Consider the following 26,102-nt stretch of genomic DNA (forward strand, 5'->3'; position numbering starts at 1 on the left):
ATGCCATGATCTTCGTTTTCTGAATGTTGAGCTTTAAGCCAACTTTTTCACTTTCTTCTTTCACCTTCATCAAGAGGCTCTTTAGTTCCTCTTCACTTTCTGCCATAACAGTGGTGTTCTCTGCATATCTGAAGTTATTGATATATCTCCCGGCAATCTTGATTCCAGCTTGTGCTTCTTCCAGCCCAGCGGTTCTCATGATGTACTCTGCATATAAGTTAAATAAGTAGGGTGACAATATGCAGCCTTGACGTACTCCTTTTCCTATTTGGAACCAGTCTGTTATTCCATGTCCAGTTCTAACTGTTGCTTCCTGACCTGTATACAGGTTTCTCAAGAGGCAGGTCAGGTGGTCTGGTATTCCCATCTCTTTCAGAATTTTCCACAGTTTATTGTGATCCTCATTGTTGGCATCTCCTAATTGTCTTTTATCATTAAAGTTGTGATTTTCCTGGTTCTTAGATTGGTGAGTTATTTTCAATTATATCTTGTACATTTTTGTTGTTAGACTCTGCATGCTACTTAATCTTTTTCTTTTTTGAAAAGAATTTACCTTATTTAGGTGTACTGCTCAGGTCAGGTGGGGGGTGGATTTTTGGCTCCCCAATGGTCCTATGACAACCCTGGCTCCTATGATACCAATGAGTACTATCTCATTGCTGTTGGGTTTAAAGTTCAGCTCCCTTATGGGCCCCATGACAGCAGAGGGGAGACTAGAGTGCCACTAACACCACCCTTTTCACCTCTTGCTACTGGGTGGGTGTTGAACTTCAGTTCTCTGATGAGCTCTACTTAAACTAGGGATGGAAAGATGGTAAGAATGGAGAAAGTGGACAGCCAATATGCCCACTTCATTCCATCTCTTTGCTGCCTGGTAGAGGAAGAAGTTCAGCAAACCTCTGGGCTTTCCAACACAAGGGCAAAAGGGAAAACAAGTGCTGACTTGTATCAGCTTCAACCACCTCCTTTTGCTTCCTAGCTTAAGGAGGAAGCTTAAGGTGGAAGCTCTCAGCTCCTTGCCTGGTCATGCTGACACTACCCTAGAGGTAGTGGAATTAGAATACTGCTTGCTACCTACCACTGACCTTGTGAACACACGCTAGTGGGAGAATCGGATTCCAGCATTGGTTCAGGGATCAAAGTTTAACTCCCTACTCTGTCCCATGAAATGGAAAGGAAATGGCAACCCACTCTGGAAATGGCAACCCACTCCATGAAATTGAAGGAAATGGCAACCCACTCCATGAAATGGAAGGAAATAGCAACCCACTCCAGTATTCTTGCCTGGAGAATCCCAGGGACGGCGGAGCCTGGTGGGCTGCCGTCTATGGGGCCGCACAGAGTCGGACACGACTGAAGCGACTTAGCAGCAGCAGCAGCAGCAGTCCCATAGACACCATAATGGAGGTGTTTGGCTGCAGTAGGGTTGGTATTGCAAAAAACGTTTTCTATTCTGCTATCTTGTTCTTTTTCTAGTTCCTTGGCTATGTGAACACTCATTATGGAGGTCTTTTTTGGCTGCACCATTGGTGGTTCCAGTTTGTAGGTTCTCCAGGACCCTGTCTGAGATATATAGGAAAGAAAAGAAAACCTAGGGATTCCTGTGAGTTTACTTTCTAAAAACTCAAATACAATGTAATTGTCCTTTTTTTGACCTTTACTTTATTTAACAGTCTATACTAGAGGTCTTAGTAACAGTGAGATTAATGCTTGGCATCTAGGAAGGGTTTATAAGGTCTTGTGGAGTCCCTGAGAAATTAGGAGTCCTGTATGGTGGTACGTAGATTGTGCTGCAACATGTAGCTTGAATGGCGGCATGAGTACTCCTTCCTAGGTTATGCCATACCAAAGAAAGCCGGAACATTTGCCTTTAACACGTCAGGTTTCTGCATTACTCTAGTGCCCTTAGAGGTGCCAGGACTTGAGATGGATTATAAAGGTAAATTTCTTATTGCTCTGTTTAGGGAGACAGCTTTGTATTATTACTACAAAAAACATGGACTCTGGATTAGTAAACTCTACTTTGAATCTCTATTTACTACTGTAGGTATTTTGCAAGGTTTCTTAATACGTCAGAGACTAAAGTAAATGGTCATAATAACTGTCAATAGAGTTTCTCAGTGAAGAGACTAAAACAAAATGTGTGCAAAGCATTGAGGATACACAAAGTACTCCATAAATACTACAATCACTATGTTAAGTTTTAATCTGTAAGGAAGTTCAGGTCTTCAGTAAGTCAGAACGTTATTGGTGTAAACTTCCGTTGGGCTAACTTCATCTATATTCTCTGCAATATTCAATTACAGAAACTCAAAAGGAGCCAGAATTCTATTAATGAGGCCCAGCAGGCTCTGAGTCTTTGATATTAAGTTCCTTAAAGACTAGGATCATATCTTATATTTCCTTTACATTCTCCACAAGATTCTCCCTGCCCAAACCTCTCTCTTAGAGAACCTGACCAACAACAACCCAGAAGAGGGAAAGCCCTGGGTAATAAGTGACTCTACTATCCTTGGAGTTTGGACCAAGGGTGAACATTGCCCAAGCAGGGCTCATCAAAATCTCTCAATTTAGAATGGACACAAAGGTTCAGGGAGTCATATGGTGTAGGACACTCAAACTGAATGATGTGTAGGCTTTAAGGGGTCAGTGGTGGTGGAGGTATGGAAACTTTTGTGTGAGCAAAAATTACACACGGGTGAGATTAGAATCCTGTAAAAGAATGTGGTCAGCTGAGAGAACAGATGAGCAAATACAGAGAGAAAAGTTCAAGCATGAGGACACACAGCTTAGAAGTGAAACAAAAAGAGCAACAGAAAGAGACAAGAACAGAAAAGAGAACAAACAGGGAAAAGTGAGAATGAAAAGAGAAGAGGATATCAGGAACACGGGAATTGGAATGATCATTCTAGGAGAATTCAGATGACTCCAGGAATCTGTTAACTGCAGATACCAATGAGCTCTGCTACCAGAAGTCTAGTCCCTTTACCCTTGACTGATGGTGCCAACCTTGCCTGAAGATCCTGAAATGACCCCACTTGAGGAGATTACCAGGAAATCTCCAGGGAATGAGGCCAGCTCATTCCCTGCCGAACTCTCCTTTACTCCTCCACATCTTCAGTGAGAGGCAGATCCTAAAATGCTTGTGGTGCCAACTACCCAGTCAATTTTGGGAGCAAGAGCCTTGCATGCCAGAATTATCAAATTCCACTACTGCTTATCAGCAAAACCCTGGTGGAATATACATGGAACTGAATTATGAGGGTATTACACTAGAAATAGGGGGAAAGAATTTTAATTAGGCTAAAAGTATATACTTGAGTGGGTAGCCTTTCCCTTCTCCAGGGGATCTTCCCAACCCAGGGATTGAACCCAGGTTTCCCACATTGCAGGTAGATTCTTTACCAGCTGAGCCACAAGGGAAGTCCAAGAATACTGAAGTGGGTAGCCTAACCCTTGTCCAGATCTTCCCAACACAGGAATCAAACCGGGGTCTCATCCATTGCAGGCAGATTCTTTACCAACTGAGCTATCAGGGAAGCCCAAAAATTATTATATAGGTGCACTTACCAGAGATTCTGCATTCATGTACTATCAAAAGCAGTTGGTAGAGTTCTAATTATTTTATCATTTTGTAGATTGAAAATTACATTTATTTCTCACCTAGGCTGAGTTGAGATGCCAGGAATCCACAATAGAGGAAGGAATAGAAAGATTTAGGGAGATAAGAATGCCAGAGTGGATTTGTTATGTATTACCCTCTCAGTTATCCCTATCCCAAGGACCTGGTCGTCATAAGAACATTGAGAAATACATTAATGAAGGTAATGACAACATATTTGAAACACGCCATAGTGGCTGTCTTCTATAGATCAGAGAGGAAGGTGGACAATACTGATATTGAAATAGATTCTATGATTTAAATAAGGATGATGACAGCATGTAGTAGCATAGATGATACAGAGCATCAAATTACCAGAAAAAAATTTGCCCTGGTTATTTTAATAGGCAGAAGGGCTGATATGTGTAATCATAACAGTTTGACCCATAGGAATTCTTGGTGCTGAATAACTGATCACAGGTTCCCTAGATCTGAAATAAGGAGGGTCATCATTGCTTACCTGGGTAAACAAAGTTTCTCTGAAGTAAAGGCTCTTTGGTGAGCATTTACATAGGACCTATCTCACAACCTGAGTTCATTCTGAGAAATCCCTTCACATACCTCCTTCACCAGACCAAACTGTTACCAGTCATCAGTATCTTGTTCATGTCCTTGACTACCCTGCCAAGTCATTTGCCCCATCCATGCTTTAGTATAAGAGCTGCTCCATAGGCCAGCTTTCCTGCAGGCAAAATGAGCAATGAGATGTCCTATTTAAAATTCTCTCCATTGGACAGAATTTCCTATTCTTTTACTGAAGGGCTGTTCTTTGGTGGGCCTGCTGCATTGCAGAAGTCATCTCCAGCTTTCATTCAAACCTGTGTCTAAATCAGGCTCAGATTTTTTTATTCTTCAATTAACTGGCCCTGGAGAACACTCCATGTGGCTTAAGCATAGAGTGAGGGCAGGATGGCAATGCAATGGGAGTAGCACACCAGGAGTGAGAGCTGCCTGCTCATACAATTTACGCTTGCTCAAGCCCAGTCTCAAATATACCACATGACTCAGGAGTGTTACTGGGCAAGCCTGACTCTATGGCTTGGTAGATTGACACTCAGTTCATGTGGGGCAGCTGGTGTTCTACAGTCAAATGAGGATTCAGTCTCTACCACAGCCCACTAGCAAGTCAAGAGTTCTCTCAAAATGAGGATGATTACTTTTCAAAATAGGCACGATTTTGCTCAAAACCCCTATGAGCCTCTACTCTGAATCTCCTATCAGGGCTTTCACAGAATTCATATAGCATCTTTATCAGTCATAGGTATTTTGCAAACTATTGGTCTCACTGATCACAAATAATCATCTATCATTCAAACTAGGACAGTCTTGAGAGTAAAAGTGGGCACTAGTAATAAACATATTGGGATAACAGGCATAAATTAAAACTATCCTGAGATATATGACCATCCAGTCATAAAAGCCAAGTGATTAATTTGTTTACTAGGTATTTGTGACCAGCCAGAGTACACACTGAAAGATGAATCCAGGAAATTTTGATACCTTTCAATTCTAAGATATCTTGGATTAGGCTATTGAATTTCAAAGTAAGAAATTTTCAAGTGTTCAGGCAGAAAAAGGAAATAAAAGTTCCCAATTCAGTAGCTATAAAACAGGGCCTGAAAATTTGTATTTTAACGTATTCCCATGTGATGTTAATGCTTCTGATCCAGGGACCATACAGTAAGAACCAGTGACCTACTGAGAAGAGAAAAAACAAAAATCCCAGATTGTCATGCTTTTCCACAGCAACACTCAATAGCAGAAGATAATGGAGCAGTTGCTAACATATTCTAAAGAAAAAATTATACCAAAATATGGTTGAATTTTTAAGACCACTGATAGCTTTCATAAACTTAAGGAAGACTGCCTGTTTGAGAGAGAACCTCTTGCAAAAGCTGTGATGATGAAATCCAGATAAGAAATGATGAATAAAAACAAAGAACTTGGGAATGGAGAAGCTCACTAATTATGAGAATGATGATTGTAAAGCAGATTATAAACTTTGATAAAATAATATTTACTTAAATACAGATAGAATAATATATCTCATCTCTAAGTGTTGAAATATATAAACCAAAATTTGAGCCTCTCCTTAGGAAGGGCATTACTGTTAATTTAAAAGGAAACTAAACAAGATCAATAAAGGGTCCTAAAAATTCTTTATTCAGACAATATGTTGTAAATCACTTTTTATTCTGATAAAAGAATCTAGAGAGTATAGTATATTTAGGACCTGAGAGTCTAAAGAACGGTTGTATTTACTAACTAATTGAGGTTCAGATGAGGTCTTCATGAATACAAAACCTGACTATGCTCTATCTTACCTACAATTTCTCAGCAGTATTTACCTGCTAGTCAAGGTAAGAAATTTCTCTTGTGCTGTCAAACTGTCTTAATGTCTCATCTGAAATGTAAATCTTTATGTGTGTCAAGAATTGTGAAATATGTTTGAGATAATGAAAAGAAGTATGAACACCTGACTAGTTCCTGTCTTGATGTATCAGATCTTAAAATGAACACTAAGAACTCTGTGTCCATGACACCATCCCAAGAAAAGTGCATCATTTTACTCTAGTTATTAAAGACCAGAATAGCTTTTGACTTTTTTTTTCCTATAAAAAAATTTATTCAATTTTAATTTAAAAAAAAATTATACATGTGTTCCCCATCCTGAACCCTCCTCCCTCCTCCCTCCCCATACCATCCCTCTGGGTCGTCCCAGTGCACCAGCCCCAAGCATCCAGCATCGTGCATTGAACCTGGACTGGCATCTCATTTCATACATGACATTTCACATGTTTCAATGCCATTCTCCCAAATCTTCCCACCCTCTCCCTCTCCCACAGAGTCCATAAGCCTGTTCTATACATCAGTGTCTCTTTTGCTGTCTCGTATACAGGGTTATCATTACCATCTTTCTAAATTCCATATATATGCGTTAGTATACTGTATTGGTGTTTGTCCTTCTGGCTTACTTCACTCTGTATAATAGGCTCCAGTTTCATCCACCTCATTAGAACTGATTCAAATGTATTCTTTTTAATGGCTGAGTAATACTCCATTGTGTATATGTACCACAGCGTTCTTATCCATTCATCTGCTGATGGGCATCTAGGTTGTTTCCATGTCCTGGCTATTATAAACAGTGCTGCGATGAACATTGGGGTACATATGTCTCTTTCCCTTCTGGTTTCCTCAGTGTGTATGCCCAGCAGTGGGGTTGCTGGATCATAAGGCAGTTCTATTTCCAGTTTTTTAAGGAATCTCCACACTGTTCTCCATAGTGGCTGTACTAGTTTGCATTCCCACCAACAGTGTAAGAGGGTTCCCTTTTCTCCACACCCTCTCCAGCATTGATTATTTGTAGACTTTTGGATCGCAGCCATTCTGACTGGTGTGAAATGGTATCTCATAGTGGTTTTGATTTGCATTTCTCTGATAATGAGTGATGTTGAGCATCTTTTCATGTGTTTGTTAGCCATCTGTATGTCTTCTTTGGAGAAATGTCTATTTAGATCTTTGGCCCATTTTTTGATTGGGTCATTTATTTTTCTAGAGTTGAGCTGTAGGAGTTGCTTGTATATTTTTGAGATTAGTTGTTTGTCGGTTGCTTCATTTGCTATTATTTTCTCCCATTCTGAAGGCTGTCTTTTCACCTTGCTAATAGTTTCCTTTGATGTGCAGAAGCTTTTAAGTTTAATTAGGTCCCATTTGTTTATTTTTGCTTTTATTTCCAATATTCTGGGAGGTGGGTCATAGAGGATCCTGCTGTGATGTATGTCAGAGAGTGTTTTGCCTATGTTCTCCTCTAGGAGTTTTATAGTTTCTGGTCTTACATTGAGATCTTTAATCCATTTTGAGTTTATTTTTGTATATGGTGTTAGAAAATGTTCTAGTTTCATTCTTTTACAAGTGGTTGACCAGATTTCCCAGCACCACTTGTTAAAGAGATTGTCTTTAATCTATTGTATATTCTTGCCTCCTTTGTCAAAGATAAGGTGTCCATATGTGCGTGGATTTATCTCTGGGCTTTCTATTTTGTTCCATTGATCTATATTTCTGTCTTTGTGCCAGTACCATACTGTCTTGATAACTGTGGCTTTGTAGTAGAGCCTGAAGTCAGGTAGGTTGATTCCTCCAGTTCCATTTTTCTTTCTCAAGATCGCTTTGGCTATTCGAGGTTTTTTGTATTTCCATACAAATTGTGAAATTATTTGTTCTAGCTCTGTGAAGAATACTGTTGGTAGCTTGATAGGGATTCCATTGAATCTATAAATTGCTTTGGGTAGTATACTCATTTTCACTATATTGATTCTTCCAATCCATGAACATGGTATATTTCTCCATCTATTAGTGTCCTCTTTGATTTCTTTCACCAGTGTTTTATAGTTTTCTATATATAGGTCTTTAGTTTCTTTAGGTAGATATATTCCTAAGTATTTTATTCTTTTCAGTTGCAATGGTGAATGGAATTGTTTCCTTAATTTCTCTTTCTGTTTTCTCATTATTAGTGTATAGGAATGCAAGGGATTTCTGTGTGTTGATTTTATATCCTGCAACTTTACTATAATCATTGATTAGTTCTAGTAATTTTCTGGTGGAGTCTTTAGGGTTTTCTGTGTAGAGGATCATGTCATCTGCAAATAGTGAGAGTTTTACTTCTTCTTTTCCAATTTGGATTCCTTTTATTTCTTTTTCTGCTCTGATTGCTGTGGCCAAAACTTCCAAAACTATGTTGAATAGTAATGGTGGAAGTGGGCACCCTTGTCTTGTTCCTGACTTTAGAGGAAATGCTTTCAATTTTTCACCATTGAGGATAATGTTTGCTGTGGGTTTGTCATATATAGTTTTTATTATGTTGAGGTATGTTCCTTCTATTCCTGCTTTCTGGAGAGTTTTTATCATAAATGGATGTTGAATTTTGTCAAAGGCTTTCTCTGCATCTATTGAGATAATCATATGGTTTTTGTTTTTCAATTTGTTAATGTGGTGTATTACATTGATTGATTTGCGGATATTGAAGAATCCTTGCATCCCTGGGATAAAGCCCACTTGGTCATGGTGTATGATCTTTTTAATGTGTTGTTGGATTCTGATTGCTAGAATTTTGTTAAGGATTTTTGCATCTATGTTCTTCAGTGATATTGGCCTGTAGTTTTCTTTTTTTGTGGGATCTTTGTCAGGTTTTGGTATTAGGGTGATGGTGGCCTCATAGAATGAGTTTGGAAGTTTACCTTCCTCTGCAATTTTCTGGAAGAGTTTGAGCAGGATAGGTGTTAGCTCTTCTCTAAATTTTTGGTAGAATTCAGCTGTGAAGCCGTCTGGACCTGGGCTTTTGTTTGCTGGAAGATTTTTGATTACAGTTTCAATTTCCGTGCTTGTGATGGGTCTGTTAAGGTTTTCTATTTCTTCCTGGTCGAGTTTTGGAAAGTTGTACTTTTCTAAGAATTTGTCCATTTCTTCCTCGTTGTCCATTTTATTGGCATATAATTGTTGATAATAGTCTCTTATGATCCTTTGTATTTCTGTGTTGTCTGTTGTGATCTCTCCATTTTCGTTTCTAATTTTATTGATTTGATTTTTCTCCCTTTGTTTCTTGATGAGTCTGGCTAATGGTTTATCAATTTTATTTATCCTTTCAAAGAACCAGCTTTTGGCTTTGTTGATTTTTGCTGTGGTCTCTTTTGTTTCTTTTGCATTTATTTCTGCTCTAATTTTTAAGATTTCTTTCCTTCTACTAACCCTGGGGTTCTTCATTTCTTCCTTTTCTAGTTGCTTTAGGTGTAGAGTTAGGTTATTTATTTGACTTTTTTCTTGTTTCTTGATGTGTGCCTGTATTGCTATGAACTTTCCCCTTAGGACTGCTTTTACTGTGTCCCACAGGTTTTGGGTTGTTGTGTTTTCATTTTCATTCATTTCTATGCAAATTTTGATTTCTTTTTTGATTTCTTCTGTGATTTGTTGGTTATTCAGCAGGGTGTTGTTCATCCTCCATATGTTGGAATTTTTAATAGTTTTTCTCCTGTAATTGAGATCTAATCTTACTGCATTGTGGTCAGAAAAGATGCTTGGAATGATTTCTATTTTTTTGAATTTACCAAGGCTAGCTTTATGGCCCAGGATGTGATCTATCCTGGAGAAGGTTCCATGTGCACTTGAGAAAAAGGTGAAGTTCGTTGTTTTGGGATGAAATGTCCTATAGATATCAATTAGGTCTAACTGGTCTATTGTATTGTTTAAAGTTTGTGTTTCCTTGTTAATTTTCTGTTTAGTTGATCTATCCATAGGTGTGAGTGGGGTATTAAAAGTCTCCCACTATTATTGTGTTATTGTTAATTTCTCCTTTCATACTTGTTAGCATTTGTCTTACATACTGCGGTGCTCCCGTGTTGGGTGCATATATATTTATAATTGTTGTATCTTCTTCTTGGATTGATCCTTTGATCATTATGTAGTGACCTTCTTTGTCTCTTTTCACAGCCTTTGTTTTAAAGTCTATTTTTTCTGATATGAGTATTGCTACTCCTGCTTTCTTTTGGTCCCTATTTGCATGGAAAATCTTTTTCCAGCCCTTCACTTTCAGTCTGTATGTGTCCCCTGTTTTGAGGTGGGTCTCCTGTAGACAACACATGTAGGGGTCTTGTTTTTGTATCCATTCAGCCAGTCTTTGTCTTTTGGTTGGGGCATTCAACCCATTTACGTTTAAGGTAATTACTGATAAGTATGATCCCGTTGCCATTTACTTTATTGTTTGGGGTTCGAATTTATACACCATTTTTGTGTTTCCTGTCTAGAGAATATCCTTTAGTATTTGTTGGAGAGCTGGTTTGGTGGTGCAGAATTCTCTCAGCTTTTGCTTGTCTGAGAAGCTTTTGATTTCTCCTTCATACTTGAATGAAATCCTTGCTGGGTACAATAACCTGGGCTGTAGGTTATTTTCTTTCATCATTTTAAGTATGTCTTGCCATTCCCTCCTGGCTTGAAGAGTTTCTATTGAAAGATCAGCTGTTATCCTTATGGGAATTCCCTTGTGTGTTATTTGTTGTTTTTCCCTTGCTGCTTTTAATATTTGTTCTTTGTGTTTGATCTTTGTTAATTTGATTAATATGTGTCTTGGGGTGTTTCGCCTTGGGTTTATCCTGTTTGGGATTCTCTAGGTTTCTTGGACTTGGGTGATTATTTCCTTCCCCAGTTTAGGGAAGTTTTCAACTATTATCTCCTCAAGTATTTTCTCATGGTCTTTCTTTTTGTCTTCTTCTTCTGGAACCCCTATGATTCGAATGTTGTAGCGTTTAATATTGTCCTGGAGGTCTCTGAGATTGTCCTCATTTCTTTTAATTCGTTTTTCTTTTATTCTCTCTGATTCATTTATTTCTACCATTCTATCTTCTAATTCACTAATCCTATCTTCTGCCTCTGTTATTCTACTATTTGTTGCCTCTAGAGTGTTTTTAATTTCATTTATTGCATTATTCATTATATATTGACTCTTTTTTATTTCTTCTAGGTCCTTGTTAAACCTTTCTTGCATCTTCTCAATCCTTGTCTCCAAGCTATTTATCTGTGATTCCATTTTAATTTCAAGATTTTGGATCAATTTCACTATCATTATTCGGAATTCTTTATCAGGTAGATTCCCTATCTCTTCCTCTTTTGTTTGGTTTGGTGGGCATTTATCCTGTTCCTTTATCTGCTGGCTATTCCTCTGTCTCTTCATCTTGTTTAAATTGCTGAGTTTGGGGTGTCCTTTCTGTATTCTGGCAGTTTGTGGAGTTCTCTTTATTGTGGCTTTTCCTCGCTGTGTGTGGGTTTGTACAGGTGGCTTGTCAAGGTTTCCTGGTTAGGGAAGCTTGTGTCTGTGCTCTGATGGGTGGAGCTGTATTTCTTCTCTTTGTTCAGTCGCGCTGTGGGGAGGGAGGGAGGGATGCTGCAAACAAATAACACTGGCGTGCGCTCGCAGTACCTCAGCCACACTGGGTCTGCCCCCGCTCACGGCGCGTGTAGCCTCCCTGCCCACACTGCTCGGGCTCTAGGTTGTTCCGCCGGGAACAATCCGAGGCTGGCCCTGGGTTGCGTGTACCTCCCAGGTCCAAGCCGCTCAGGTTCAGGCACTCGGGTAGTCCTCAGAGGCACAGACTCAGTTGGGCCTGAGTTTTGTGCTCTTCCCAAGTCCGAGCAGCTCAGGTGATGAGGTGTTTGGCGAGCGCCAATGCTGCGACTTATCGCCTCCCTGCCACTCAGTTATCTGGGTGTAAAACCAGCGCACCTTCTCAGGCAGATGTTAACCGTCCAGAGCCCCAAAAAGTTTTAGTTAGCAAAGAAGCCTGCTTACAGTTTTATAGATAATGTCTCTCTGGGGCTGCGATTGCCCCCTTCTGGCTCTGGCTGCCTGTCACCGGAGGGGGAAGGTCTGCAGCCGGCTATCTCTGTTCAGTTCTTTGTTCCGTGCGCGGGCCTGGCAGTGTCTTAGGTTGGGGCTGGCTTTTCGCGTGGTAGATATCCCACAGTCTGGTTTGCTAGCCCAAATTATTTCACTCAGATAGTGCTCAGGGTATTCAGGCCAGATTCTTACTCTAAGCGATGTGCTCAGGGTATTCAGGCCAGATTCTTACTCTAAGCGATGCAGCCCCCGCTGCGCCTCCCTGCCCAGCCCCCGCTTGCTAATGGCGCATGCAGGCGTCTGCGCTGCTTCTCCACTGGGGGAGTTACCGTAGGACTCCCAATCTTCGAGTTTTAATTGTTTATTTATTTTTTCTTCCTGTTATGTTGCCCTCTGTGCTTCCAAAGCTCGGCACAGATTCGGCAGTGAGAAGGTTTCCTGGTGTGTGGAACCTTCTCTCTTTTTAAGACTCCCTTCCGGGAACGGAACTCCGTCCCTCCCTCTTTTGTCTCTTTTTTTGTCTTTTATATTTTTTCCTACCTCCTTTCAAAGAGTTGGGTCGCTTTTCTGGGTGCCTGATGTCCTCTGCCGGCATTCAGAAGTTGTTTTGTGGAATTTACTCGACGTTTAAATGCTCTTTTGATGAATTTGTGGGGGAGAAAGTGTTCTCCTCGTCCTACTCCTCCGCCATCTTTAAGCTTTTGACTTTTTAAGATTCTAATATTTCAAAGTATATTCCCAAAAGATTATAGATTAAAAAAAATAAAATATAGCCACTATCTAACCTAAATAATCATGATTCCCTGATTTTATAAACATCCAGTTAGTGCTCCCATTTCCAATTTTTTTGAACTTTTAAAACTATTTGAATCAAGATCCAAATAAAAGCCACAAATTATAATTGGTTACCTTTTAAATTTCTTTTCATCTATGGGTTTCTACTCTACCTTTTCTCCCCTTCGCGATTTATTGGTTGATGAAACTATGTCAATTGTCCTATGAACGTCCCATAGTCTAGCTTTGCTAACTTCATTCATGGGGTGGAGTTAAATGTTCTTCTGAGTTTCTACAAATTGGTAGTTGGTGATCCAGGGTCAAAATGATTCTTGCTTGAATTTTTGGCATATACATGTAATATGTGAGGTTATGATGAGCCATTATGATAAGGTACTTAATATCTAGCTGTCTTTTTGATATGTTTACAGTGATGGATAATTTACTAAAGGTTGCAAAACAGCACTATTCTATCATACCCTTTTCATTTATTAGTTGGAATGTTTATAAAGAAAAATTTTCAGCTTCTACTCTATGACTGCATGAGGGGAGAGACCATGTTATTTAGCTCTCCACTACACACTCAGTGTCTAAAATAGTGCTGACACACAGTAAATGTTCCATTAGTATTTATCTGATAAATAAATGACAATTTCTCTGCTTCTTTACTTCTGGAAAGTAGGGTGAAAATTATTCTAGATGAGAGTGTGTGTCACAACAGGAAATAAGAAAGAGATTACATTCATAATTCTTTTACTAGCTATGTAATTTTAGGGGAAAGTTGTATAAAGGCCATTAATTTTATCCATGTTCTGAATATACTGTGATATAAAAGTAACGACAACAGCAAAAAGTTGATTGCTATAGTTACTCTTCATAATAATGAAAGTATTTTCTTCCTATTATTCTAGCGTATGGTTAGATAGGCGCTTAAATAGACATGAACAAACAAATATAACTATAATCAAAAAAGAAATGTGTCACATTAGATCAAAAGAATCCCTTTAATCCAATAAACTACCTTGGCCAGTTTCACTGAAAGAAAGGGCATGTAATCTTCATTGCTCCAACCTCAAAGGATAGTGCTCCACTCCTATACTTATTACTTTCTCTTAAAAGCCCATTAGATAATGTCACCCATAAATTCATGGCCTCTGAGACTGGTGAAGAAAATTTACCTTTAAGTAACTACAAAATTCTGGCATAGGTGTTTTTCTATTCTTACATATAAAATATGTATGTATGTGTGTGTGTGTGTACATATATATATGCATGACTCTTGACAGTCCCTTAGACAGCAAGAAGATCAAACCAGTCAATACTAAAGGAAATCCACCCTGAATACTCACTGGAAGGACTGATGCTGAAACTGAAACTCCAATACTCTGGCCACCTGATGTGAACAGCCGACTCAGTGGAAAAGACCCTGACGCTGGGAAAGAGTGAAGGCAGAAGGGGCAGAGGGAGATAGAGGATGAGATGATTGGATGGCATCACTGATTCAATGGACATGAACTTGGGCAAACTCCGGGAAATGATGAGGGTTAGGGAGGCCTGATGTGCTGTGGTCGATGGGGTTGCGAAGAGTTGAACATGACTTGGCAACTGAACAACATAGATGGATGCATGGATGCGTGTATGTGTGTACATATATATACATTTTAACAAGTTTTCAGTTTAAGCCATAATATCTTCTCTATGGTTTTACCATACTTTTGTGACTTTTATGTAGTCAAGCATAACAATCTTTCCCTCTATGACTTCTGCCTTTGGTGTCATGCTTAGAAAGGTCCTCCTTACCCTAAGAGCTAAAATATAATCTCCTAAATTTTTATACTCTTTTTATGATTTTATTTTACTTATATCTTCATTTATTTACAACTTATCTTCAATGCATATGTAAGTTATTTTTCTGAATGGTATATGATAGGAAGCTATAAAGTGAGATATGGTTACAGATTGGTGAAAAAAGAACAAATGCACATAGCTGTCATAAATTCCTGAGGTAATTTATCATGAATGGATACAAGAGAAGCAACCTGAAATATCACTTCAATATATTTTTAATTTTATTTAGTTTATTAATTTGTTTCTTCCTGGGCTAAAACAATATTGTTCATCTAAATATATGTTTAGAGAAAATTCACATTAGAAGGTAAGCTTCACAAGGGCAAAACTCATACCATTCCTGGTGGCTGCCTTCTTATCTCTTTGGTTCGCTGCTATATTCCCAGAGGTTAGACTAGTGCTTGGAATGTGGTATGTACTTATTATTTATACAGGTTGAAAGAATGATTAAATGCACAAACTTGGGTATTCCAAAACTTCAATTTCTTGACGCTCTACTTTCCTCCTTGTTATAAAATGGAAACCTCAGATTTAAAAAGGTTGGAAGCCTTTTTAAAGTAAAGTCAGCTTAAAACACTGTTCCTGCTCTCTGGCTACCATAATAAAACATCACTGAAACATCATCATTGTAACCAAACATGCCTAGGGCTCTATGTTAGATGTAAAAGTCTAGGATTTTATATAGTACAGATTCCCCACTCACATTCTGGTTAGGAAATAAAAGTGTCCACACACACCCATATATACACATAGGTAAAATAAAATATGCATATATATGTTAAATGCCAATAGATACGAATAATGACCAGAGAGTCAGAGGACTAGGCTTCCATGAACAAGTCTTCTTACCTGTAAACAAAATCATAATTCCTACCTCATAAAATAATTCAAGATTTAGAAAAGAAAGCAGCCACCAAAGATGGCTTTTAATGTTGCATGACACTAAAGTCTCAAAAATAATAACTTTTCAGAGCTTTTATTTATGGCACAAATTATTTTAAATGCTTTCTTATACTAACTCATCTGAGCTTCTCTGGTGGCTCAACGGGTAAAGAATCTGCCTGCAAAGCAGGAGACACAGGTTTGATTTCTGGGTCAGGAAGATCCCCTGGAGAAGGGAATGGCTACCCACTCCAGTATTCTTGTCTGGAGAACTCCATGGACAGAGGAGCCTGGTGGGCTCAAAAAGAGTCCTTTGGGTCACAAAGAGTCAGACACGACTGAGCAACTTTCACTTCTTCACTAACTCATTTAATCTCTCAACAACTGTAAAGTATAAGTACTATTATTTTTTCCCCCAATTTTAATGATGAGCATACTAAACTTTGGTTTGTACAAGTCACACTGTAGAGTATGAGGGTAAAGTTTCAAAGATTCTGGGTCCAGAACCTGAGTGCTTAATACCACAGGAAACAATCTAAGTATACTTTAAAAAAGCAGAATTTAGAGAAGCTGATGGGCTGAGGGAGCCACGTTCATCTACCTGCCTGGAACAATAAATAAAAAATTTGGTGAAGATAGCAGTTAAGTAAGGAAGTTTTCTGATTACACTATCACCTTTAAAAGCCACCACTGTTAAGGCAACCATTTGTAAACTTTCTTTTGTGTTTCTCCTCTACTATAGCACATCTCTCTTCTTTACCCTTAAAGTCATGAACTTTTGACGGGGGGGAAAAAAAGACAATTATTTTTCAATGATTAATGCTACTACCCTGCCACACGCTCTGACCTTGATCTACTCAGAATCTTTTTTAAGAGGCCGTGTCCTTAATGCCGCCAAGGATGTCTGTGAAGAAAAGAAATGAAGGCAGGCAACCCAACGTAATCTAGCTGCAACTGATTCTAAGCATCTTCAGATCCTGACTCTGAACCTTTTTTACTCACCTTTCTTAACAGCCCCTTCCCCACTTCAATCCCTCCCCCCCATCCAAATAACAACTGCTGAGGTAACGGCGTCGCCTCCAGCCAGGTCCATAGACTGCGCTCTGAGGCCACGGGCTTCTTTACTCCGGATTCTAGACTCGGCTTTGGCGCTACCACGCTTCGGACATCAGGCCTCACGCCCACGCTCCGGCCCTCCCCCTCCTCAGTTTCCACACCACATCTCCTCAAAAAGGCCAGTTCTCCTTCAAAGAGCCCCTAAAAGCCGGGCTGCTTGGTCCAGAAGCCTGTGGTCCTGCCCTCCGGGTATCCCGGGGCCTCCTCCTTCCCACGCCACTTGAAGTAGGCTACTTTATTCCCGCCTCGCGTCGCTCCACCAAAGAACTCGTCTCCCAGCGCGTTACCTCAGAGGCATGGCCTCCCGGGGGCTACGTGCGTCGCAACCGGTGAAGTTGGCGCAGGGACACGGAGCCTCGCGGCCAAGGGGCGGGGCGCCCTTCTCCAGGAAGCCAATCAGCGCCCAGTGGGACGGCGCTCGGCTGGCGCGAGGCGGAGTCCGTAGTGACTGCACTCGCAGCAGCAAGCGCAGCTGGTTCAGGCTGAGTTGGCGACTGGACAGAGAAGGCAATGGCAAGCCACTCCAGTACTCTTCCCGGGAAGGTCCCATGGATGGAGGAGCCTGGTAGGCTGCAGTCCATGGGATCGCTAGGAGTCGGACAAGACTGAGAGACTTCACGTTCACGCTTTGGAGAAGGAAATGGCAACCCACTCCAGTATTCTTGCCTGGAGAATCCCAAGGACGGGAGAGCCGGGTGGGCTGCCATCTATGGGACTGCACAGAGTCGGACAAGACTGAAGCGACTTAGCAGCAGCAGCAGCAGCAGCAGTGGGCACTAACGGGCGAGGCAAAGTCAGAGCCACAGGAGAAGTATGAATGGAGCAGCTGGTCCTTCACATATTGACAGCCGTGAGCGAGTTCTCAAGTTCAGTTCAGTTCAGTTCAGTTCAGTCGCTCAGTCGTGTCCGACTCTTCACTACCCCATAAATCGCAGCATGCCAGGCCTCCCTGTCCATCACCAACTCCCAGGGTTCACTCAGACTCACGTCCATCGAGTCAGTGATGCCATTCAGCCATCTCATCCTCTGTTGTCCCCTTCTCCTCCTGCTCCCAATCCGTCCCAGCATCAGAGTCTTTTCCAATGAGTCAACTCTTCCCATGAGGTGGCCAAAGTACTGGAGTTTCAGCTTCAGCATCATTCCCTCCAAAGAAATCCCAGGGCTGATCTCCTTCAGAATGGACTGGTTGGATCTCCTTGCAGTCCAAGGGACTCTCAAGAGTCTTCTCCAACACCACAGTTCAAAAGCATCAATTCTTCAGTGCTCAGCCTTCTTCACAGTCCAACTCTCACATCCATACATGACCACTGGAAAAAGCCTTGACTAGACAGACCTTTGTTGGCAAAGTAATGTCTCTGCTTTTGAATATGCTGTCTAGGTTGGTCATAACTTTCCTTCCAAGGAGTAAGCGTCTTTTAATTTCATGGCTGCAATCACCGTCTGCAGTGACTCTGGAGCCCCCTAAAATAAAGTCTGACACTGTTTCCACTTTTTGCTCATCTATTTCCCATGAAGTGATGGGACCGGATGCCATGATCTTCGTTTTCTGAATGTTGAGCTTTAAGCCAACTTTTTCACTCTCCACTTTCACTTTCATCAAAAGGCTTTTTAGCTCCTCTTCACTTTCTGCCATAAGGGTGCTGTCATCTGCATATCTGAGGTTATTGATATTTCTCCTGGCAATCTTGATTCCAGCTTGTGTTTCTTCCAGTCCAGTGTTTCTCATGAGTACTCTGCATATAAGTTAAATAAGCAGGGTGATAATATACAGCCTTGATGTACTCCTTTTCCTATTTGGAACCAGTCTGTTGTTCCATGTCCAGTTCTAACTGTTGCTTCCTGACCTGCATACAGATTTCTCAAGAAGCGGGTCAGGTGGTCTGGTATTCCCATCTCTTTCAGAATTTTCCACAGTTTATTGTGATCCACACAGTCAAAGGCTTTGGCATAGTCAATAAAACAGAAATAGATGTTTTTCTGGAACTCTCTTGCTTTTTCTATGATCCAGAGGATATTGGCAATTTGATCTCTGATTCCTCTGCCTTTTCTGGAGATTCATGATCTCCAAAGAAGATTTAGCTTTGGGACCAGGGACCAGTCTTGATCACTCAAAAACTTTTGTGTAGCAGAGTTTTATTAAAGAAAAGGGACAGAGAAAGCTTCTGACATAGACATCAGAAGGGGGACGGAGAGTGGCCCCCTGCATCCCTGCCAGTGTTAGCAAGGGAGTTATATACATTTAAAATTAGTTATTACAATAAATCAAAAGAATGTCTCCAGTTTGTGAAAACTTTACAAGACCCACCCCCACAAGTTACATTTTAGGATAACAGGATTAGAACTTCACAATAGAAAGATCCTACTAGACCCACTCCCATAATATACATTCTAAGATATCAAGATTAGTCAGTCAGAAGGTATTCAGGAAGGAGAAACTGTCCTCAAGCAGGATACATTGTTGTTATATAATCCTTAGTACAAAGTTTAAACTGAGTTGTTTGTTGTGTAATCATCAGTTCTGGGCTTAAAGAAAAAAAAACATTTTACATAACTAAGACTAAGGAATGTAGAGAGAGAAAAAAAAAAAAAAAGAACAAGTTTGTCCTTTCCTCCTCCCTGAAAACCCCAGACCCCCCTCTCCTCCTCGGGGAACCCCAGACTTCTTATCAACCTGCCTGGGAATTGACTCTCTCAGGATGGCATCACCAACTCAATGGACATGAGTTTGAGTAAATTCCTGGAGTTGGTGATGGACGGGGAGGCCTAGTGTGCTGAGCGACTGAACTGACTGAAGTGGAAAAAAAGGTTATTAATTTTAATACTGTTCCATATATGTTGTTTTTCTTCTATGATTGCCATTAATGTTTTATTTAAAAAACCTTGGCTTATACAGTCATAAGGATGTTCTGTTATGTTTTCCTCTAAAAGCTTTATTTTTTAAATTTTAACAGTTAGATCTATAATCTATATAGAACTGAGTCTTATGCATGATGTAAAATAAGGGGTAAATATATTATGAGTATCCAGATGGTGTTCTTTTTCACTGAAAACACTGTCACTTTCCGCACTGCACTGCAGTGTCATGCTTGTCCTCAGTGATGCCTCAATTGTCTTTTTCTGCACTCTGCTCTGTTACATTGGTTGCCTTGTCTGTCTTAGTGTTAGTTCCCTCTGTTATAATTCAGATCAGAGATCAGATCAGATCAGTCGCTCAGTCGTGTCCGACTCTTTGCAACCCCATGAATCACAGCACGACAGGCCTCCCTGTCCATCACCAACTCCCAGGATTCACTCAGACTCACGTCCATCGAGTCAGTGATGCCATTCAGCCATCTCATCCTCTGTCGTCCCCTTCTCCTCCTGCTCCCAATCCGTCCCAGCATCAGAGTCTTTTCCAATGAGTCAACTCTTCCTATGAGGTGGCCAAAGTACTGGAGTTTCAGCTTCAGCATCATTCCCTCCAAAGAAATCCCAGGGCTGATCTCCTTCAGAATGGACTGGTTGGATCTCCTTGCAGTCCAAGGGACTCTCAAGAGTCTTCTCCAACACCACAGTTCAAAAGCATCAATTCTTCGGTGCTCAGCCTTCTTCACAGTCCAACTCTCACATCCATACATGACCACAGGAAAAACCATAGCCTTGACTAGACAGACCTTTGTTGGCAAAGTAATGTCTCTGCTTTTGAATATGCTATCTAGGTTGGACATAACTTTCCTTCCAAGGAGTAAGCGTCTTTTAATTTCATGGCTGCAGTCACCATCTGCAGTGGTTTTAGAGCCCAGAAAAATAAAGTCTGACACTGTTTCCACTTTTTGCCCATCTGTTTCCCATGAAGTGATGGGACTGGATGCCATGATCTTCGTTTTCTGAATATTGAGCTTTAAGCCAACTTTTTCACTCTCCACTTTCACCTTCATCAAGAGGCTTTTTAGTTCCTCTTCACTTTCTGCCATAAGGGTGCTGTCATCTGCATATCTGAGGTAATTGATATTTCTCCTGGCAATCTTGATTCCAGCTTGTGTTTCTTCCAGTCCAGCGTTTCTCATGATGTACTCTGCATATAAATTAAATAAACATGGTGATAATATACAGCCTTGATGTATTCCTTTTCCTATTTGGAACCAGTCTGTTGTTCCATGTCCAGTTCTAACTGTTGCTTCCTGACCTGCATACAATTTCTCAAGAGGCAGATCAGGTGGTCTGGTATTCCCATCTCTTTTAGAATTTTCCACAGTTTATTGTGATCCACACAGTCAAAGGCTTTGACATAGTCAATAAAACAGAAATAGATGTTTTTCTGGAACTCTCTTGCTTTTTCCATGATCCAGTGGATGTTGGCAATTTGATCTCTGGTTCCTCTGCCTTTTCTAAAACCAGCTTGAACATCAGGAAGTTCACAGTTCACATATTGCTGAAGCCTGGCTTGGAGAATTTTGAGCATTACTTTACTAGTGTGTGAGATGAGTGCAATTGTGCAGTAGTTTGAGGATTCTTTGGCATTGCCTTTCTTTGGGATTGGAATGAAAACTGACCTTTTCCAGTCCTGTGGCCACTGCTGAGTTTTCCAAATTTGCTGGCATGTTGAGTGCAGCACTTTCACAGCATCATCTTCAGGATTTGGAATAGCTCAACTGGAATTCTATCACCTCCACTAGCTTTGTTCGTAGTGATGCTTTCTAAGGCCCACCATCCCCCGCCCAAGGCCAGGGACCGTGGCCAGGAGGACCAACCCCACGCCGTGGCTGCGCGGGCACAGGAGGGCCTAGAGGAGCCATCCCATGTTGAAGGTCAGGAAGGGCGGCGGTGAGGAGATACCCGTCGTCCAAGGTAAGGAGCATTGGCTGCGCTTTGCTGGAGCAGCCGTGAAGAGATACCCCACGCCCAAGGTAAAAGAAACCCAAATAAGATGGTAGGTGTTGCAAGAGGGCATCAGAGGGCAGATACACTGAAACCATACTCACAGAAAACTAGTCAATCTAATCACACTAGGACCACAGCCTTGTCTAACTCAATGAAACTAAGCCATGTCCGTGGGGCAACCCAAGATGGGCGGGTCATGGTGGAGAGATCCAACAGAATGTGGTCCACTGGAGAAGGGAATGGCAAACCACTTCAGTACTCTTGCCTTGAGAACCCCATGAACAGTATGAAAAGGCAAAATGATAGGATACTGAAAGAGAAACTCCGCAGGTCAGTAGGTGCCCAATATGCTACTGGAGATCAGTGGAGAAATAACTCCAGAAAGAATGAAGGGATGGAGCCAAAGCAAAAAGAATACTCAGCTGTGGATGTGACTGGTGATAGAAGCAAGGTCCGATGCTGTAAAGAGCAATATTGCATAGGAACCTGGAATGTCAGGTCCATGAATCAAGGCAAATTGGAAGTGGTCAAAGAGGAGATGGTAAGAGTGAATGTCGACATTATAGGAATCAATGAACTAAAATGGACTGGAATGGGTGAATTTAACTCAGATGACCATTATATCTACTACTGCGGGCAGGAATCCCTCAGAAGAAATGGAGTAGCCATCATAGTCAACAAAAGATTCCAAAATGCAGTACTTGGATGCAATCTCAAAAACGACAGAATGATCTCTGTTCATTTCCAAGGCAAACCATTCAATATCACAGTAATCCAAGTCTATGCCCCAACCAGTAATGCTGAAGAAGCTGAAGTAGAACGGTTCTATGAAGACCTCCAAGACCTTTTAGAACTAACACCCAAAAAAGATGTCCTTTTCATTATAGGGGACTGGAATGCAAAAGTAGGAAGTCAAGAAACACCTGGAGTAACAGGCAAATTTGGCCTTGGAATATGGAATGAAGCAGGGCAAAGACTAATAGAGTTTTGCCAAGAAAATGCACTGGTCATAACAAACACCCTTTTCCAACAACACAAGAGAAGACTCTGTACATGAACATCACCAGATGGTCAACACCGAAATCAGACTCATTATATTCTTTGCAGCCAAAGATGGAGAAGCTCTATACAGTCAGCAAAAACAAGACCAGGAGCTGACTGTGGCTCAGACCATGAACTCCTTATTGCCAAATTCAGACTGAAATTGAAGAAAGTAGGGAAAACCACTAGACCATTCAGGTATGACCTCAATAAAATCCCTGATGATTATACAGTGGAAGCGAGAAATAGATTTAAGGGCCTAGATCTGATAGATAGAGTGCCTGATGAACTATGGAATGAGGTTCGTGACATTGTACAGGAGACAGGGATCAAGACCATCCTCATAGAAAAGAAATGCAAAAAAGCAAAATGGCTGTCTGGGGAGGCCTTACAAATAGCTGTGAAAAGAAGAGAAGTGAAAAGCAAAGGAGAAAAGGAAAGATATAAGCATCTGAATGCAGAGTCCAAAGAATAACAAGAAGAGATAAGAAAGCCTTCCTCAGCGATCAATGCAAAGAAATAGAGGAAAACAACAGAATGGGAAAGACTAGAGATCTCTTCAAGAAAATCAGAGATACCAAAGGAATATTTCATGCAAAGATGGGCTCGATAAAGGACAGAAATGGTATGGACCTAACAGAAGCAGAAGATATTAAGAAGAGGTGGCAAGAATACACAGAAGAACTGTACAAAAAAGATCTTCACAACCCAGATAATCATGATGATGTGATCACTCACCTAGAGCCAGACATCTTGGAATGTGAAGTCAAGTGGGCCTTAGAAAGCATCACTACGAAAAAAGCTAGTGGAGGTGATAAAATTCCAGTTGAGCTATTATGCTGTTATAATTACTATAGCTTTATAATTGGTTTCCTACTGAGTAGTGCAAATCTGCCATTATTGTTCTTCAAGATTGCCTTTGCTGTTCTTGGCTTTTTGTATCTCCATATGCATTCTAAAAATCAACTCATCATTTTCTACACTCACAAACCTGTTGAATTTTGTCTTGCAAACATAGATTGGTTTGGGAATTTCTCACATCTTTACTGAGCCTTCCAAATCATGAACATGGTATGTGTCTCCATTTATTTAGACATTTTAATTTCTTTCAATAACGTTTTAGTGTTTAGTATCAATGTCTTTGAATAGATTTATTCCTTGGTATTTTTTATGCCATTAGCTGGTATAATTTTTTAAATTCTCTCTTCTCTCTGTTTTTGCTGATATTTAAATACAATTAATTTCTATGTGATGATTTTGTATTCATACACCTTGCTAAACACATGTTCTCCTTTAGATTTAGGATTCCTTCCATCTCTGATGATGGATAAAGTCTTAGGATATCCTATTCTAAAATAAAATAATGGATTCACCTGTTTCCTGGCTTATTTTTGGTTTAGTCTCCATTTTCCTTCTAGCTGAACTTTATAATATTGAAAACCAAAATTCAACATTTTGTGGTCTGTCCAAATTCAGCTTGGAAATAACTTTCCTTCTTCAGTGCAATTCGTCTATGTTCTTCTGTTTCTATCTCCATTGATGTCATTCTTAAGTAATGACCTTAAGCATTACTGGTACTAATCTATCTGTAATGGCATAGTGAAAATTCCAGATCTGCTACTTACTGGCCACCTGACTTTGGACTAATTACACAACCTCTTGAGACATTATTTCCTGTAAAATGAGGATAGTTAGAATTAGAATATGTAGATATAATGTGTGTGTGTGTATAAACCTTCCCCACAGTTCAGTTCAGTCGCTCAGTCATGTCTGACTCTTTGTGACGCCATGGACTGCAGCACGCCAGGCCTCCCTGTCCATCACCAACTCCTGGAGTTTACTCAAACTCATGTCCATTGAGTCAATGATGCCATACAACCATCTCATCCTCTGTCGTCCCCTTCTTCCCCCGCCTTCAATCTTTCCCAGCATCAGAGTCTTTTCCAATGAGTCGGTTCTTCACATCAGGTGGCCAAAATATTGGATTTTCAGCTTCAATGAATATTCAGGACTGATTTCCTTTAGAAATGGACTGGTTGGATCTCCTTGCTGTCCAAGGGACTCTCAAGAGTCTTCTCCAACACCACAGTTTAAAAACATAAATTCTTAGGCGCTCAGCTTTCTTTATAGTCCAAATCTCACATCCATACATGACTACTGGAAAAACCCACAGTAGCTGTGCAGTAAATGGCAGCTCTTATCACCCTGAAATCGATTTTAGAAATCTATGCTCCAGGCTATGCTTCAGGCATTGTATTCTTAACTATTTTCCCTTATTTGCAATTCTCCAGCATTATATTGTCTCATTCCATGATTTGTTAGTCTCACTTTCCTGACCTCTACCTTTTATGTAAAAATTCTTTTAAATTAGCCTTTGAGACCCAATCCTTTCTTCTACAGCTTTTTGCTTTGCAGGCAGCTTCTGAAGTGGGACACTCACTGGACACAGGGTTAAGCCTAGTCCTCCTTTTTCACAGTAGCTGGCAGCTGTCCCAACTGCCTACCAAAGCCAAATGCTTGAAGAGAGAGAGAGTGAGGAGCCAACCATGAATCCCTTCCAGAAAAATGAATCCAAGGACACTCGTTTTTTACCTGTCTCCACTGAAGAGGTACCACCTCAATCCTCCAACTTTCCAAAGAAACTATCTCCGGTGAGTCCTGGGATTCATCTCTGCCTCTGACAGGAAGAGATGTAGTCTGTTGGTTCTCCTCCTTGATCCCTGCAGCGTCAGGTTGAGCTGTATTAGATATTAAAAACTTTTCTCTCTTGGAGTTAGACTGAACCTGTAAACCAGATCTAAACAGGAGTTTCTTTAACTTAGGAGAGGAAGCGGCAGCAGGAGGTGGTCAGAGTTCTTCAGTGGGTATCCAGGACTTGGCTGTTGTTTCATTGTATATTGTGAGTTTCTAAGAAAAAACAATTTGCATATCCATGAAAACTTGGCAAGTACTCTTTCTAGAGAACTGTACATGATTGTTCTTTCTTTACCAAAAAAAAACTCCAAAACTCAGCCCTTAATTTCCCCTATACACAGAGTCTATGCTGGATACCAAGAGAAGTTTTAGAATAGATCTGGCCTCTCTTACTGTGTTCCAGTTTACAATAGGCAAAAGGACAGAGAAGCAAGGAAGTAACAATAATGTTTTACTTTATACACTTGGGATTTAATCCGCATATCAAAATCCTATAAGAAGAGAGCCTACAGCAAGTATTACTGAGTTCTCACTACAAGCAAAGAAGTAGTATTAAGCAGTATCCTAGATATGGTAGTTTTTTGAATAATAAAACTAAAATAGAAAGGCAGGTGTAGTGACAATGACTGGATCAGTATCTGAGTACCGCTAGTGACAGTGTTACATAGCTAGTAGAAGCATGTTAAGTAAACTTCAGCTTGCATGATTCTTAAGCTGTGAACTGGAAAAATAAAAAGACTATTCATTATGTCTTTCAAGCAACTTTTTATTATATATTAATATATATTCATATTTTGGAGGGCTGTTTATATATCCATATGGATAAAAGAATGAGTACATTAATTT

General features: G+C 40.4%; 1 protein-coding gene across 1 annotated transcript in view; it reads left to right on the top strand.

The window, feature by feature from the left end:
• Positions 1-26,102, top strand: part of LOC109554059 (solute carrier family 15 member 2-like) — a 68,276-nt gene that overhangs the window by 6,480 nt on the left and 35,694 nt on the right. The window contains 1 exon segment of the mRNA XM_070797235.1: positions 25,040-25,213. Within this exon segment, the coding sequence (XP_070653336.1) occupies positions 25,076-25,213 (138 nt within the window). The 5' untranslated portion in view covers positions 25,040-25,075.

Source organism: Bos indicus, chromosome 1 (genome assembly GCF_029378745.1).
Source record: "Bos indicus isolate NIAB-ARS_2022 breed Sahiwal x Tharparkar chromosome 1, NIAB-ARS_B.indTharparkar_mat_pri_1.0, whole genome shotgun sequence".
Classification (NCBI taxonomy): Eukaryota; Metazoa; Chordata; class Mammalia; order Artiodactyla; family Bovidae; genus Bos; species Bos indicus.